The 13,920-nt window shown below is 57.2% G+C and overlaps 1 protein-coding gene across 4 annotated transcripts; it reads right to left on the reverse strand.

The window, feature by feature from the left end:
- Positions 1–712: 712 nt before the first annotated feature.
- On the reverse strand, positions 713–10,996 carry TNNI3 (troponin I3, cardiac type). Of its 4 annotated transcripts, XR_010408023.1 has the most exons (12): positions 10,909–10,996; positions 10,708–10,796; positions 10,288–10,424; positions 9,826–9,919; positions 8,341–8,498; positions 7,880–8,062; positions 7,639–7,764; positions 7,413–7,535; positions 7,147–7,273; positions 6,229–6,343; positions 3,892–4,042; positions 3,609–3,664 (listed from the first exon to the last, which is right to left on the reverse strand). XR_010408023.1 is itself a non-coding variant. In XM_064580547.1 (11 exons), exons 2-11 carry the CDS (start codon positions 7,159–7,161, stop codon positions 777–779), a joined length of 906 nt encoding a protein of 301 aa, XP_064436617.1. In that variant the 5' UTR covers positions 7,162–7,273; positions 7,413–7,535; the 3' UTR covers positions 713–776. The 4 variants fall into 4 exon arrangements, 3 of the variants coding, with proteins under 3 accessions (XP_064436617.1, XP_064436616.1, XP_064436615.1); XM_064580547.1 differs by lacking the exons at positions 7,639–7,764; positions 7,880–8,062; positions 8,341–8,498; ... (2 more) ...; positions 10,708–10,796; positions 10,909–10,996 and adding exons at positions 713–860; positions 1,387–1,563; positions 2,091–2,180; ... (1 more) ...; positions 2,972–3,013; positions 3,424–3,510 and having other exon boundaries at positions 3,652–3,664; XM_064580546.1 differs by lacking the exon at positions 3,609–3,664 and having other exon boundaries at positions 3,694–4,042.
- Between the last annotated feature and the right edge of the window lie 2,924 nt (positions 10,997–13,920).

The following is a 13,920-nucleotide window of genomic DNA, read 5'->3' on the forward strand; positions in this document are numbered from 1 at the left end:
GGGATTCCTCCCCACCCTTTCCCTGCCACGCCATGACCTTGAACTCTAGGGGAGCCAGCCACCCCTCCTGCCTCACCGTGTCTCTGTCTCTCACTGTCTGCCATCTCTATGTCTATTTCTGGGCATTTCTCTGGGGGTTCTCTCTGGGTCTGTTTCAGGCTCTGTCTGCATCTCTCCGCGTCTGTGTCTTTCACTCCCCTTGTCTCCCCGTGCATTTTTGTCTCTGCATTCCTGTAGCTGAATCTGCCCCTCTCGGTATCTGTCTATCGGTATCTGTCTGTGACCCCGTTTCTGTCTGTCTTTGTCTCTGGATCCGTGTCTCTTATCTTTCTGTCTCTTTCGGGGGCATCCTTCCCCATGTCTCTGCCATTCTCCCTCTTTGGGCCCCTATTTCTTTCTTTCAGTGGTCTCTGGGCTTTTGGTATACATCTGCCTCTCCATTGTCCCTTTCTTTGCACATCTTTCTAGGAATCTCTGTCTTTTCTCCCTCTCCGTGGGTCTCTGGCTCTCTCTGTGTCTGTGGGTGTCTCTCTCTTTGGGCCTTGGTCTGAGCCTCTCTGCACCCCAGGTGCAGCAGAAGAGCTGAGAACGCACCAGCTCTGCTCCTGTGGTGTGGTGTGGCTTGGGGGCCCTCCCCTCTGTCCTCTCATCTCCCTCACACCTCCCCCTCCCCCCCCTTCCCCCCCCCAGACAGCAGACGTGCAGCCACTCCTAGCTCAGAGAGAAGGTTTATTCCTCCGGGACACCTGCAGCGCTAGGGCAGGGGGCAGGCCGGCTCAGCCTTCAAACTTTTTCTTGCGGCCCTCCATTCCACTCAGCGCATCGATGTTCTTACGCCAGTCTCCCACCTCCCGGTTTTCCTGGAGGAATGGGGTCAAGGGTTAGGGTCTCTCCCTGGTCTACAGTCTCTCAAATATCCTCCGCCCACCCTCCAGCCTGCTGGGCCACTGTGTTTTGGGTGTCCATCCCGGGATCTGGTTCTGGAACACTTCTCGTCCCCTCAGGCAATCCCGGCAAATTTGCCCCCATGCCCATCCTGTCCAACACACGCACTGCGGGCCTCCTTGCTTATGTCTCTTCCTAGGAGACTCTGCGTCTTCCCCTTCTTGTCTCCCCCATGCACTACTTTTCTCTCTCATGGACTTCCTGTAGACCTCACACACGTCCTGACTCCTTGCTACTTCCTTTCTCCCTCATGCACTTCCTGGCTTCCCCTTCTAGTTTCTCTCTTCCTCTTGCACTTCCTATGCCCCTCCTACAGTTCCTATTGAGGACCCCTTACCAGATTCTTCTCCCCATAACTCCAAGTACCTGAGGGCCTGAGTTTAGGCCCTAGGACTGTTGTCTCCTCTGAGCACCCCCTTCCCTGGCCCGAGCCACACTCACCTTCTCTGTGTCCTCCTTCTTCACCTGCTTGAGGTGGGCCCGCAGGTCTAAGGTCTCCTTAGCCCTGGCGCCCAGCAGTGCCTGCATCATAGCATCTGCAGAGATCCTCACCCTCCGCAGGGTGGGCCGCTTAAATTTGCCCCGAAGGTCAAAGATCTTCTGGGTCAGATCTGCGATCTGGGAGCAGCCATAAGAGGAGGTAGAGACCCCCCCACTCCACCTCCCCCAGCCCCATGCTTTCACCCCACATTTCCCTCCTATCCCTCTCCAAACCTATGGAGGCCTCATCCAGGCTCAGCTCCCCCCGCCTTCGGGAAAAATTCCAAGGGCCTCATCCAGTAACTCTAAGTCCTCCCCGATCTGTCCAGTCTCCTCTCTGCAAAGGAGACACTGACACATCCCGGTCCAGCTGTGTGCATCCCACAATTCCCTGAGCCATGCCTGAGCTCACTCATCAACACTCGATGCTCCGGCTACACATTTCCACAGACACATCTTCGCTTTTTCATCTCCTGGCTTTTGCATGCTGTTCCGTCTGCCTGGAACAGCTTTCCCTAACCACTCTATACTCATTCTTCTGCCCCGTCCCTTCCAGCCCCACAGAGCTGTCCTGGGTCTCCTGGCGTCTGCACCCACACACAGCTGCAAGGGGACAGGCACCAGACCCTACCCTGAAGAGACCGAGACTTCCCAATGTCCCCCACCTCCGTGATGTTCTTGGTGACTTTCGCCTCCACGTCGTATCTCTCTTCATCCACTTTGTCCACGCGGGCATGGAGTTGTCGGCACAAGTCCTGGTCAAGGAGTTGTGGTATATGTGGGGGGGGGGACCCCGAGTCCTGAGTCTGAAGGAGGAGGGGCTGGGGGTCTGGACATCTGGTCCTGGAGGAATAGTTTGAAGCTGGACTCTGGGGCAGCTCGAACAAAGGGTGCTCGGAGCCAAGAGTCCAGAGAATCTGACGGAACTGGGACTGGAGAAATCAACCTCTGGATTTTGAGACTGTAGGCAGCTGCAGGCCATATTTCTGAACTCCTGAGGGCAAGGATTGGGAGACTGGACCCCAAGGTCCCCAGCAGAAGTGGGGCATAGTGACTAGACCGTGAGTCCCAAGGATGCAAGACCGGCCATTCGGAACCTTGGATCCCCAGCTGGGCAGGAGTCCCTGCTGAGAGCGGGTACCTGCAGCTCCGCGAAGCCCAGCCCGGCCAGCTCCAGGGGCTGGCACCGCGTGCTCAGAGCGCGCCCCTTCTCTCCGCGCCGCTCCTCCGCCTCCCGCTCCAGCTCTTGCTTCGCAATCTGCAGCATCAGGGTCTGCGGAGGGGAGGCCAGGCGCCGCAGCACCCCCGGGATAGCGGATGAGGGCCGCGCCGCACCGGGGAAGCCGCCCTGGCCGGGACAGCCCTCTCTCTAGTCCCAGGCCCGGTCAGCTGTCCCACAGAGACACTCCCCCTCAAGGTCGGGTCCATCGTTCCAAGGCGGCTCACCACAAGCCCCGCCGCTCGCCACGGAGGCCCCGCCCCCCATGCCCCCAACCCCCAAGCTCTGCCCCCTGAGGACACCTAGGAGCCCCCTCCAGGCCGGCACCTTCAGCTGCAGTTTCCTCGAGGCGGAGATCTTGGACTTTTTCTGCCGGGGTGGAATGGAGCAAGGGACAATCAGGGCGAGGAATGGAAGACGGACGGTGGGGGCGGGGGGGGCGCCTCACAGCCACTCCCCCACACCTGGTCCAGCCCCGAATCTACGGGAAGCCACGCCCCTCATCCCCATTCACCAGTCCTGGCCCCTGACTGGTTAGGCACCGCCCTCTCTACCCTAAGCAGTCGCAGTTCCCACGGGCAACGGAACTCCGCCCATAGGCAGGTCTCACCAATCCGAGCCCTGCCTCTGCAAAACCCCGCCCTTGAAGCGCGGCATCCTCCTAGGCTCCGCCCGCGACCAAAGCCCCGCCCCGTCTGAGGCTCTGGCCCCGCCCCCACCCCTAGGTGCCGCCCGCCTCTGTGGACTCCGAACCCAGACCCGCGCAGCCCCGCCCTCACCTTGGCGTGCGGCTCCGTGGCGTACGCGCGGTAGTTGGCCGAGGACCGTCGTCGGATCGGGGTGGGAGCGGGGGGCGGGCACCCCTCCTGGGGTTGGGGGAACGGAGCCGCGTCACCGCCGGGCCCCCCACCCCCCCCACGTGTCCTGGGGTTGCAGCCTCCTGCCCCAGGCCCCTCCCTGCTGCGCCCCTCCCCCGTTGGTTGCCCCCGGACGGTGCCCGCTCTCACCGCATCGCTGCTCCTGAAGGGAGAGACAGGGAGGGGGGATAAATGGGGGGCTGTGTCCCGTCCTGTCTAAGGGACTCCGGCCCACCAGCTCCCCCATCCTTGGGTCCTAGGGGGTCTGAGTCCCAAACTCTTCCCTCGTGCAGACACCCAGGGATCCTGTCCCCACCTCCCTTCTCAGGCCCTGTGTCCACCTCCCACCGCCTCAGGCCTCGGGAGTCCGAGTTACCAAGTTGCACTCACTCGTCCGCCATGCTGAGACTCAGGCCAGGGGTTGCAGAAGACAGAGAAAGGGCAAGGGGCGCTTGGAGGGTCAGTGAGGGCGCGTCCGGGTGACCTTGAAGGCCCCCGGGGTTTCGTTCTCCTCCGGGCTGCTCAAACTTGACTGAGGACACTGAGACAAGTGGCGTGGACTGAGACTAAATATACTGCTGTCACCTCCTCCCCCTGCCTGGGATGCGAGATAACTGGGGCGCGTGAGGGATGGGGTGGGCCGGGCCGTGCTCCAGCTGGATCACCCTTCCACCTTGGCGGCCTGGGAACTCAGACCCAGGAGTCCAGGCCCCCAGCCCCCTCTTCCCTCAAACCCGGGAACCCAGGCCCCCAGCCCCATCCTCCTCCCTCAGACCCAGAAGTCCAGGACCCCAGCCCCTCCTCCTCCCTCAGACCCAGGAGTCCAGGGCCCCAGCCCCTCCTCCTCCCTCAGACTCAGGAGTCCAGGCTCCCAGCCCCCTTCTCCCTCAGACACAGGAGTCCAGGCCCCCAGGCCCTCCTCCCTCAGACCCAGGAGTCCAGGCCCCCAGGCCCTCCTCCCTCAGACCCAGGAGTCCAGGCCCCCAGCCCCCTCTTCCCTCAGACCCGGGAATCCAGACCCCCAGCCCCATCCTCCTCCCTCAGACCCAGAAGTCCAGGACCCCAGCCCCTCCTCCTCCCTCAGACCCAGGAGTCCAGGGCCCCAGCCCCTCCTCCTCCCTCAGACTCAGGAGTCCAGGCCCCCAGCCCCCTTCTCCCTCAGAAACAGGAGTCCAGGCCCCCAGGCCCTCCTCCCGCAGACCCAGGAGCCTAGGCCCCCAGGCCCTCCTCCCTCAGACCCAGGAGTCCAGGCCCCCAGCCCCCTCTTCCCTCAAACCCGGGAATCCAGGCCCCCAGCCCCATCCTCCTCCCTCAGACCCAGAAGTCCAGGCCCTCAGCCCCATCCTCCTCCCTCAGACCCAGAAGTCCAGGCCCCCAGCCCCCTCCTCCCTCAGACACAGGAGTCCAGGCCCCTAGGCCCTCCTACCTCAGACCCAGGAGTCCAGCCCCCCATTCCCCTCCTCCCTGAGACCCAGGAGTCTGGGCCTCATCCCCACACTAAACTGCAATCTTCATAAGAACTATGGTCAGTTTCTGTATCCCAAACTTGTTAGCCAGTCAATAAATTTTGTTGATTTATTTGAGGATCCAGATATGGCCCAGACTCTCAGGCAACAAAAGCATGGAGAAATCCACCTCTAGTTCACTAGGAACTAGGTCTCCTCTCTTGACCACCCCAGCACAGCCCCTCTGCCAGCCCTGGAGACCAGACTGAAGACCAGAAAGACACATGGGCACACGAAGAAGAGGACCCTGCTCTCTTTACTTGGACTGTGTGGGTGTTGAGCGGCCCTGGAGAGCAGATTCCCCCAATCCCCAGGAGGCCACACAGAGGGCCTAAGACTCAGGGCCGGATCTCTGTAGGCGGTGTTTAGAGTCGCAAGAGTGGAATACATAACTCTGAAAGAACAATCTAGAATTCTAGGAACAGAATATAGAACCCCAGGTAAGTAATCTGAAATACTAGCAGCACCTCTGGAGCTGCCTAAGACTGCTGAGAATACAACTGAGTATTCTAGAGGTGGGCTCTAATTCCAGGACCTGACTTTACAAGTCAGAGATGGGGGACCAGGCATCTGGCAGTGGAGTCAGACTCTCTGGTTTTGGGGTCTGATTCTCTGTGGGTGGAGCCGGAGACTCTGGGGGCTGCTTGAGGCGCCCAGAGGGTGGGGTCCTGCGTTCCAGAGGCTGGCCCTGGTCCTCAAGGGGCGGGACCAGGACCTCAGGGGGCGGAGTCACGGAGCCCACAGCTGCGTCAGGGCGGTGGTAAGCAGAGTCCGGGGCCTTGTAGAAGCGTGCGAAGGTCTCTGAGGGCCTGGTCTGGGGCAGGGGGGTGAACCCAGCCGCCTGAGCCAGCTCCCCGACCCGGGTGGCAAACCCCTGCAGCTGCTCCTGCCGCAGGTCCACCAGGTACCTGAAACCAGGAAGGGGCCCGTTAGGGGTCCCGGCTTTCAGCCCTCAGCCTGGACGTTCCCTGCCCTGCCCTCCGCTGGCTCACCGGGCTAATTCCACCACCAGCCGTCCTCCAGGGGCCACGCAGGCCCCGAGATCGGGGCTGAGAAGATGCACCATCCTGTGCAGAGGAAAGGGAGGGCCAAGACTGAGACTCCTGAGGGAGGAGTGGGGCTGGAGGATCCGGACACTGATTAAGGAGGGGCTGGGGGCCAGGACTCCTGGGTGTAAGGGAGGAGGAGCTGGGGGAGGGAAGTCTGGGAAACTCTCTCTTACCCACAGGCCACATAGAGAAGCTGGAACCGTTCCTTGTAGCAGGTCCTGTGGTGAAGGGTCTGGGCAGAGCCCAGAGGCAGGAAGTGCACATTGAAGAATTCCGGGGCAGGGGCAGCTGGGGAAGAACTGGCAGAGTTAGGCAGACACACAAAGCTTGGAGAGAACACTCCTTGCCTGTCCTGAAGCCCTTTCTCGTAGATGGATTCCTGGAAAACTCTGGGAAGGTCAGCCCGGCAAGCAGAGACCCATTTTACAGACTAGGCAACTGAGACCCAAGAGAAGGGCACCTGGGTGGCTCAGTCGTTAAACGTCTGCCTTCAGCTCAGGTCATGATCCTAGGGTCCAGGGATCGAGCCCCGCATTGGGCTCCCTGCTCGGTGGGAAGCCTGCTTCTCCCTCTCCCACTCCCCCTGCTCTCTCTCTCTGTGTGAAAGAAAAGAAAAGAAAAGAAAAGAAAAAGAAAAAGAAAGAAAGAAAGAAAGAGTGGATGGCCCATGGCCATACAGGGTATCCAGATACCCAGGAAGAGCCAGGTTGGGGGACGGTTACAAGAGAGGCATGACCAGAATGGGTGGGGGGGTGGGGGGTCTCCAAAGGTGAGCTGGGACCCAGCACCTTGCTAGAATGTTCTGTCTCTTAGACTTCTGCAGGTAGGATTAGAATTCTACTGTTGGACTTCAGAATGATAACATGGTGTCAGAATTTAGGAAAGAGAGAGAAATACAAAGAAACAAAAAGACAATGTCAGGAATAGGAGATCACTTATTCAGACATTGGAAACCATATTGGTAAGCACTTGCACATTAAATACCTGAATCTCAGGATGGGGGTCTGGGTCCCACTCTTCCCCAGAGGATGATGTGCCCACTTTACCACCCAACTCCCATTTCAAGGGGGTGAGCTGACGCCGACGCTTACGCTCTGGGCTTCCATCCCCGTCTCGGTGCACCTGCTTGGGGTTTCCGAGGGTGTTTCTCGGGCGCCCCCAGGCGGCCACCTCTCGGAACAGCTCCGTCACATTGTGCTGAGTGATCTCACCAGCGGTCTGGGGAGAGAAGGGGCGCAGCCAGGGTGACAAGGCAGGGCCTAGAGCAGGGCCCTGTGCTAGCTTGGATTTCCAGACTGGGTTTAGAAAGTACAGAGAGGCGGGACCTTCCCCAGCCCCACAACCTCCAGCCACACACCTTGACTGGCTGTCCGTTGCTGGTCCGTAGGAGGCTGTCATCATCCGCTTCAATGCCAAAGGCCACGAATGGCCCCGTGGCGATGTCCCCCCAGTACCCGCGCGCTGCAACACGCTCTCCGTGCTGGGAAAGCAGGGAGAGAAGAGGCAGGGGAGGTCAGTGTTGGGGAGACCCCGGTTCCTGTGTCCCCGGAAAGGACTGGCCAGGACAGGGAGTGGACACGCACATGACTCAGGAGACGACCGGACGCAAGGGTCCGGTTTGGCACGTGGTAGGCGCTCGAGTCTCTGAGTTCAAAGGCGACGCCCGTGTCCCTCCAACGCCGGAACTCGCGAGTGTGGATGACTCGGGCCTGGGTAGGAGGAGGAATGGACAGAGGTCTAAGCAAATCTGGTATATAGGCCCCCAGCCCCTCCTCCCTCAGTCCCAGGAGTCTGGGCCCCCAGCCCCCCTCCCAGCCCCCTCACCCCGCGGTCGTGCAGCTTCATGTGCAAGTCCCAGTCGCTGACACCGCGCCGGGCGTCGTAACGGGAGCCCAGGTAGTGACGCAGCCTGGAGTCCCAGAGGCGGCTCATGGGGAAGGCCTCGGGCCCCTTCTCCCCGCCGGCCCAGAAGCGGAACACAGCCTCCAGGGCGTCGCGCTCGCGGAACTGCACGGCCAGCATGCGTGGGGAGACAGCGAGGGAGAGGGGGCTGCAGGGAGAGCTGTTTCTCCCGCTTTACCCTCCCTTCCATCCCAGGGCGTGGGAACCATTCTCCCATTTCTCAGATGAAGAAACTGAAGTTCAGAGAGGAGCAGCCACCCCCTAGGTCACATCCCACACTGGGAGCCGGGGAGCTGGGGCTCGAACTCCATCAACGAAAACCCTTTGGGGCTGCCCATTTCCATTCTTCCCGGGGCCATCCGGATCCTGGGCGGTGACGGCACCTTGAGGGCGTCCAAGCTGAGCCACGGCAGCTGCTCCGCCAGCCGGTCGGGCTCCGGGACCAGGTGCGCCAGGCGCTTGGCCTGGGCGCGCACGAAGGCGGCCACCTGGGGGCGCAGCAGCGCGTTCCCCCACACCTCCAGGAAGGTCTCGCTCCTCTCTGGGTGGGGGGGGAGGGGGGATTAGTGGGGGGAGCAGAGGAGGGAACCCAGAAATGAGACCCGTGTGGATGACGCATACCCTCTTTATAGTAATCTTATTATGTCATAGTCATGTGAGCATTAGGGACACTGGCCAACTCCTCATCCATCCCTCAAACACAAAGAATAACTTACACCTAACCTAGGCCTCCTTCTAGTCTTCCCCACCCTCCAGGTGAGCCCAGTCCTGAATTTCAAGTTCAAATTTTCCTTGCCTTAAAAAAGAAAACGTTATATATAGATAGGGACGGAAATGGAGATTTATGCGTGTTAAAATAGTACAGTTTTAAATTGTTCCATCTTAGTTAGGAATCTTACAAGAGAACTATATACCTTTCGTTGTATATACATATACATCTATATCAATGTATCTCTATCAATATGTAAATTGTTTCATTTAGTGGTTTAAGAATCTTACAGAGCTATATACTTTTAGTTAGATCTAGTTGTTTCAGAGCCTTTTACAAGGTGCGCTGTGAAATGTATGCAGCGTATTGTGAATGCTCTGGGCTATTAATGACAACTACCATCCATACTCGAGATAACAAGAATCATCACTAAGAGATACTGAGTCTGTATCATAAGCCAGGAGCTATGCATTTTCTTTTAATTGAATCCTCACAAGAACTCTATGGGAAAAGAACTTTTAGGATCTCCATTTTATCAATGTAGAAACAATGTAGGCCCAGAAAGCGGCGGGTACTAGCCCCAGGTCACTCAGCAAGCACAGCCTGAATTTGAACAGACTGTCTCAGTCCAGACTTTGCTCCAGGCGTTAAGCCGAAGTCATTGCCACTGAGAAATCATCATCCCTGCGTCCCTGCCCAAATCCTCCTCCTCCCCTCCTTTCAGGGCTGCCTCCTCAAGGCAGACTCTCTGGTATTCATGTCTCTAACTGAGGCTACTGCTACTCAGGCCTGTGCGGAGGCTTTGCAAAGGACTGAGCTCAACACTCAGGCCTGTGGGGAGGCTCTGCAAAGGACTGAGCTCAGCTCGGCCAAACCTTCCCCACATCTGGGGGACTCACTACCTCTTAAGAAGTCCTTTGGTCTCTTTTGGCCCTCTTGTGTGGTAGGAGGCTTTGAATGCTTACCCTATGGCATGCACTGGGCTGAGAATTTATGTGGATTTTCTTCTGGGATTCTCTCAATGGCTCTAGGAGATAGTATATTTTTGTACAGGTGGGAACAATGACCAAAATGTTTAATAGTACCATTGAAATGCCAGAATCCCTGTGGGCAGGGGGAAGAGGCTGGGGGGCAGAATGTCTGGGTCCTTGCAACTGACCTTGCAACCCCATCTTCTCAGGTTCCTCCAAAGCTAGGCTGAAGATCAGCATGTGTCGGGCCACAGCTTCCAGATTATTCTCTAGCACAAAGAACTGGAAGGACAGACAGAGCAAAATGATTCTGAGATTTGTGTCCCTAGCTCCTAGGAGACCCAGGAAAGGAAGACCTCAGCCTCCACCCTCCACAGGATCCAGGCATCCTGTACACTGGCCCCCTTCCTTCAAACACAGGAGTCTGGGCACTCAGAACCCTCCTTCCCACCGTTACTCTGGGGACCCAGTCTTTAGGCACTCCCTCCCACCTGAACCCAAGAGTCCCCAACCCAGGAGTTTGGGTCCCCAGCTTCTACCTCCCTCGGACCTAGCAGTCCAGGCCTCCAGCTCCCTTCTCCCTCAGGACTTAGGAATCTGGGCCCCCCTCTTCATCCTCCTCCCTCCACGACCCCATAATCCCAGCTCACATGTAACCTCTTGCTAGGCCAGAGCGCCGCCCGGGCCAGGGTCCGAAGCAGGTGCCGCCCATCCACGGAGCCCAGCAGCAGTACATCTAGCTCGGGGGTCCTGGGCTCTGTATCGCCCCTGGAGTCCACAGGAGGACCTGGCAAGATGACGCACGCAGGCTGGGTTGGTGGCCTGGAGAGCGCCCCCTGCAGCCTCCTCAGAACGATGGACTACAACTTCCAGCAGGACTCGCGCTCCTGGCCTAGAGTCTCAAGGGAGCTGTGCCTCTAAGCATTCTGGGACTTGTAGTCCGCAGAGGTCATTCGGGCTGCCCAGTGAGGGGCGGCTCCACCGTTGGAGCCTCGGGGAACGTTAGCGCGCCGCCTGCCAGGCTGGGAAGGCAGCCGCCTTGCCAGATGTGGTCCTGGGTGGGGACTCACTCTCAGCCTGCAGGTCCAGCGCCGGGGACAGGCCCCACCAGGACACGGAGCCGAAGCCTGCGCCCGAACCTGCCGGTGTGGTCATGGCCCTGCGGAACAGACATCCTGGGAGTCCCCAGCCATCGTCTCTGCGTCGCTCACCCATGCCCCTCTCACCGCCCCTCCCTTCTCGCCCCTCTCCTCCATGTGACACCCCCTCACCTCTATCCTTCCAGAGACTCCGGGACGCCCCCCCCCTCCCTGCTCGGTGCGGCGCCGCTGTTCTGCACCCCCTACACGCAACTGCCCAGAGCCCCCTTCCTTTTCGACCAATCAGCCAATGGGAGTACGCGGGTTGGCACCGGCGCGATCAACTGACCAATGGAGCGAGCGGGACCTGCCTGCTACGAACTTTTGGCCAATGGGAGCGCTCGCGGGAGTGGAGGGCGTGTGGACGCGGTTGTCATGACGACGGCGCTGGAGGGGAAGGGGCGGAGCCGGGGGAGTCTGGGGCGGGGCCTGGGGCGATCCACATTTCTGGGATGGGGGACGTATGAGGCGACTCAAGTTGACCTAGAACGGAACAGAATCTTTTTTTTTTTTTAAAGATTTTATTTATTTATTCATGACAGAGAGAGAGAGAGAGAGAGAGGCAGAGGGAGAAGCAGGCTCCCCGCAGAGCAGGGAGCCCGATGCGGGACTCGATCCCGGGACCCTGGGATCATGACCTGAGCCGAAGGCAGACGCTTAACCGACTGAGCCACCCAGGCGCCCACGGAACAGAATCTTGATTAATTCAAATTAAAGTGACGCCACCCAGAGCTCTGGGTCCCCTTACCCCTCACACCGTGGTTCTACCACCCAGGCGGGAAACGCAGCGAAGGGCTGGGGCTAGCTAGCACTAGCCCCCGGTTGTTCAAGTGTCAGTAATCCTGCGACCTGGTTGTTACGCACAGTCATTACTAAAAATTAAATTGTTTCACTAATTAGTAAAATTAAATTCAAGTTAAATGCATTACGTTAAAATAAAGGTAATATGTACACAAAACTCATCACTTCTTATTTTACTATACTTGTCCTGTTGTTGATGGTCTTAAGGTTTTTTACATCAATTGTCGTACCCAAATGAAGGAAATAATATTTTAACGCAATAATAAAAAAAAAAAAATCAAATTGGCAAACTACGACCACTGGTTGTCTATTTTTCTACGTAAAATTTTATGAGAACCAGGGCCAGGGTTGGGATGAGGCAGAGTGGTCCAAGTGCAGGGTCAGACCCTGTCTTTAAAATTTTTATATTTTATCTATCATGGATCTCTCTCTCTCTCTCTTTTTTTTTTTTAAGATTTTATTTATTTATTTGACAGAGAGAGACACAGCGAGAAAGGGAACAGAAGCAGAGGGAGTGGGAGAGGGAGAAGCAGGCTTCCCGCGGAGCAGGGAGCCCGACGCTGGGCTCGATCCCAGGACTGTGGGATCATGACCTGAGCCGAAGGCAGACGCTTAACGACTGAGCCACCCAGGCGCCCCTTATTTATTTATTTTTAAGATTTTTTTAAAAGATTTTATTTATTTATTTGAGAGAATGAGATAGAGAGAGAGCATGAGAGGGGGGAGGGTCAGAAGGAGAAGCAGACTCCCCACTGAGCAGGGAGCCCGATGCGGGACTCGATCCTGGAACTCCAGGATCATGACCTGAGCCGAAGGCAGTCGCTTAACCAACTGAGCCACCCAGGCGCCCTATTTTTAAGATTTTTTTAAAATTTATTTATTTATTTGACAGAGAGACACAGCAAGAGAGGGGACACAAGCAGGGGGAGTGGGAGAGGGAGAAGCAGGCTTCCCGCGGAGCAGGGAGCCCGACGCTGGGCTCGATCCCAGGACTGTGGGATCATGACCTGACCTGAAGGCAGACGCTTAACAGGACTGAGACACCCAGGTGCCCCAGGATCTCTCTCTCTCTCTCTCTTTTTTTTTTTTTGCATTAATTTTAATTTTTAAAAAAATTGTATTAAAACACTATTTATCTTGGTGACTGGTGGTTTTGTTTTGTCGGCTTTGCCTTAAATTTTGGAACCTTTGTCCTGACCCTGGGAAATACTATTTTACTATATGATAGTATACTAATAAGCATCTCCTCTCAACTCCATACTCAGTGACTTCACACTGGTGGCTTGAAATCAGCCACAGTGGGAGTATTTACGCCATGGAAATAGGCAGACTACACAACAGGGCTTCAGAAAGCTGGTAACGGAGGTGGGGGGCGCTTGGGTGGCTAAGTCGGTTAAGCGACTGCCTTCCGCCGATGTCATGATCCCGATGTCATGATCTCAGGGTCCTGGGATCGAGTCCCACTTTGGGTTCCCTGCTCAGCGGAGAGTCGGCTTCTCCCTCTACGCCTCCCCCCACACCCCCGTTTGTTATCTTGTTCTCTCTCTCACGCTCTCTCTCTCAAATAAATAAATAAAATCTTAAAAAGAAAACAACAACAACAAAAAATGTTGGTAATGGCACACACCAAGTCCTTTCTGGCCTATGCGTCTGAATTCGTTGCGTAGTTCCCTCCTCCAATTTCCGCTCCCTCCCCATCCCCCACCTCCGCCACTGCCCCTGGAAATGTCCAAGTCCAGCAGGAGATCTTCCTCCAAGTTCTGCTCCTGCCTTCCCAGCCGAATGGCCACAGCAGTCCATACCCTGTGACTCCCTGTACTTTATATTCAGACCAGATGGCAGGATGCTCGAGAATGTGACTTTTGGTGTCAGATGTGCCTGGCTTTCTGTCTTGCCTTCACCTGCTGGCTGAGAGACCTCCACCAGGTGACTTAACCTGTCTTCGAGGTCCATAAGGGCAGGGACTTGAGTGAGGCACATCTCCAGATCAGCCCCAGCACCAAGCACAGGGTGTGACACCCAAGGAGCCTTGGCTCTCTGACTCACCTCCTCCAGCTATGCAACCTTAGACAACCAGTCACCCTTTCTGTGCCTCAGTTTTCTGCTCTGTAGATTGGGAATGGTAACATGCAGTTGGCAGTGCTGTGATGGATTGAAGGGGGGTCCATTCCCCTTCTGAGGACAGTTCTGGGCACTGGGGAGTGAAGCTGAGGTCTCGGGACACCCTGCAGGACTCACTGGCCTCCTGACTCTTTGGGGAACACACCAAGCCTATTCCTGCCCCAGGGCCTTTGCAACTTAGGGTTCCTTCTGCTTGGAAGTCTCTTCCCCTTCATCTTTGCT

Source organism: Mirounga angustirostris, unplaced genomic scaffold, assembly GCF_029215605.1.
Source record: "Mirounga angustirostris isolate CCGP_5_RB_7025 unplaced genomic scaffold, mMirAng1.0.hap1 SCAF_16, whole genome shotgun sequence".
Classification (NCBI taxonomy): Eukaryota; Metazoa; Chordata; class Mammalia; order Carnivora; family Phocidae; genus Mirounga; species Mirounga angustirostris.

Coding starts and splice junctions, on each gene's coding strand:
- TNNI3 (XM_064580545.1), bottom strand. CDS start 10,792: ATGACCACACCGGCAGGTTCGGGCGCAGGCTTCGGCTCCGTGTCCTGG. Junction 6,344..7,146: donor CGGGGATGGAAGCCCAGAGC/GTAAGCGTCGGC, acceptor GTTCTTCCCCAG/CTGCCCCTGCCCCGGAATTC. Junction 5,915..5,998: donor CTGGTGGTGGAATTAGCCCG/GTGAGCCAGCGG, acceptor TCCTGGTTTCAG/GTACCTGGTGGACCTGCGGC.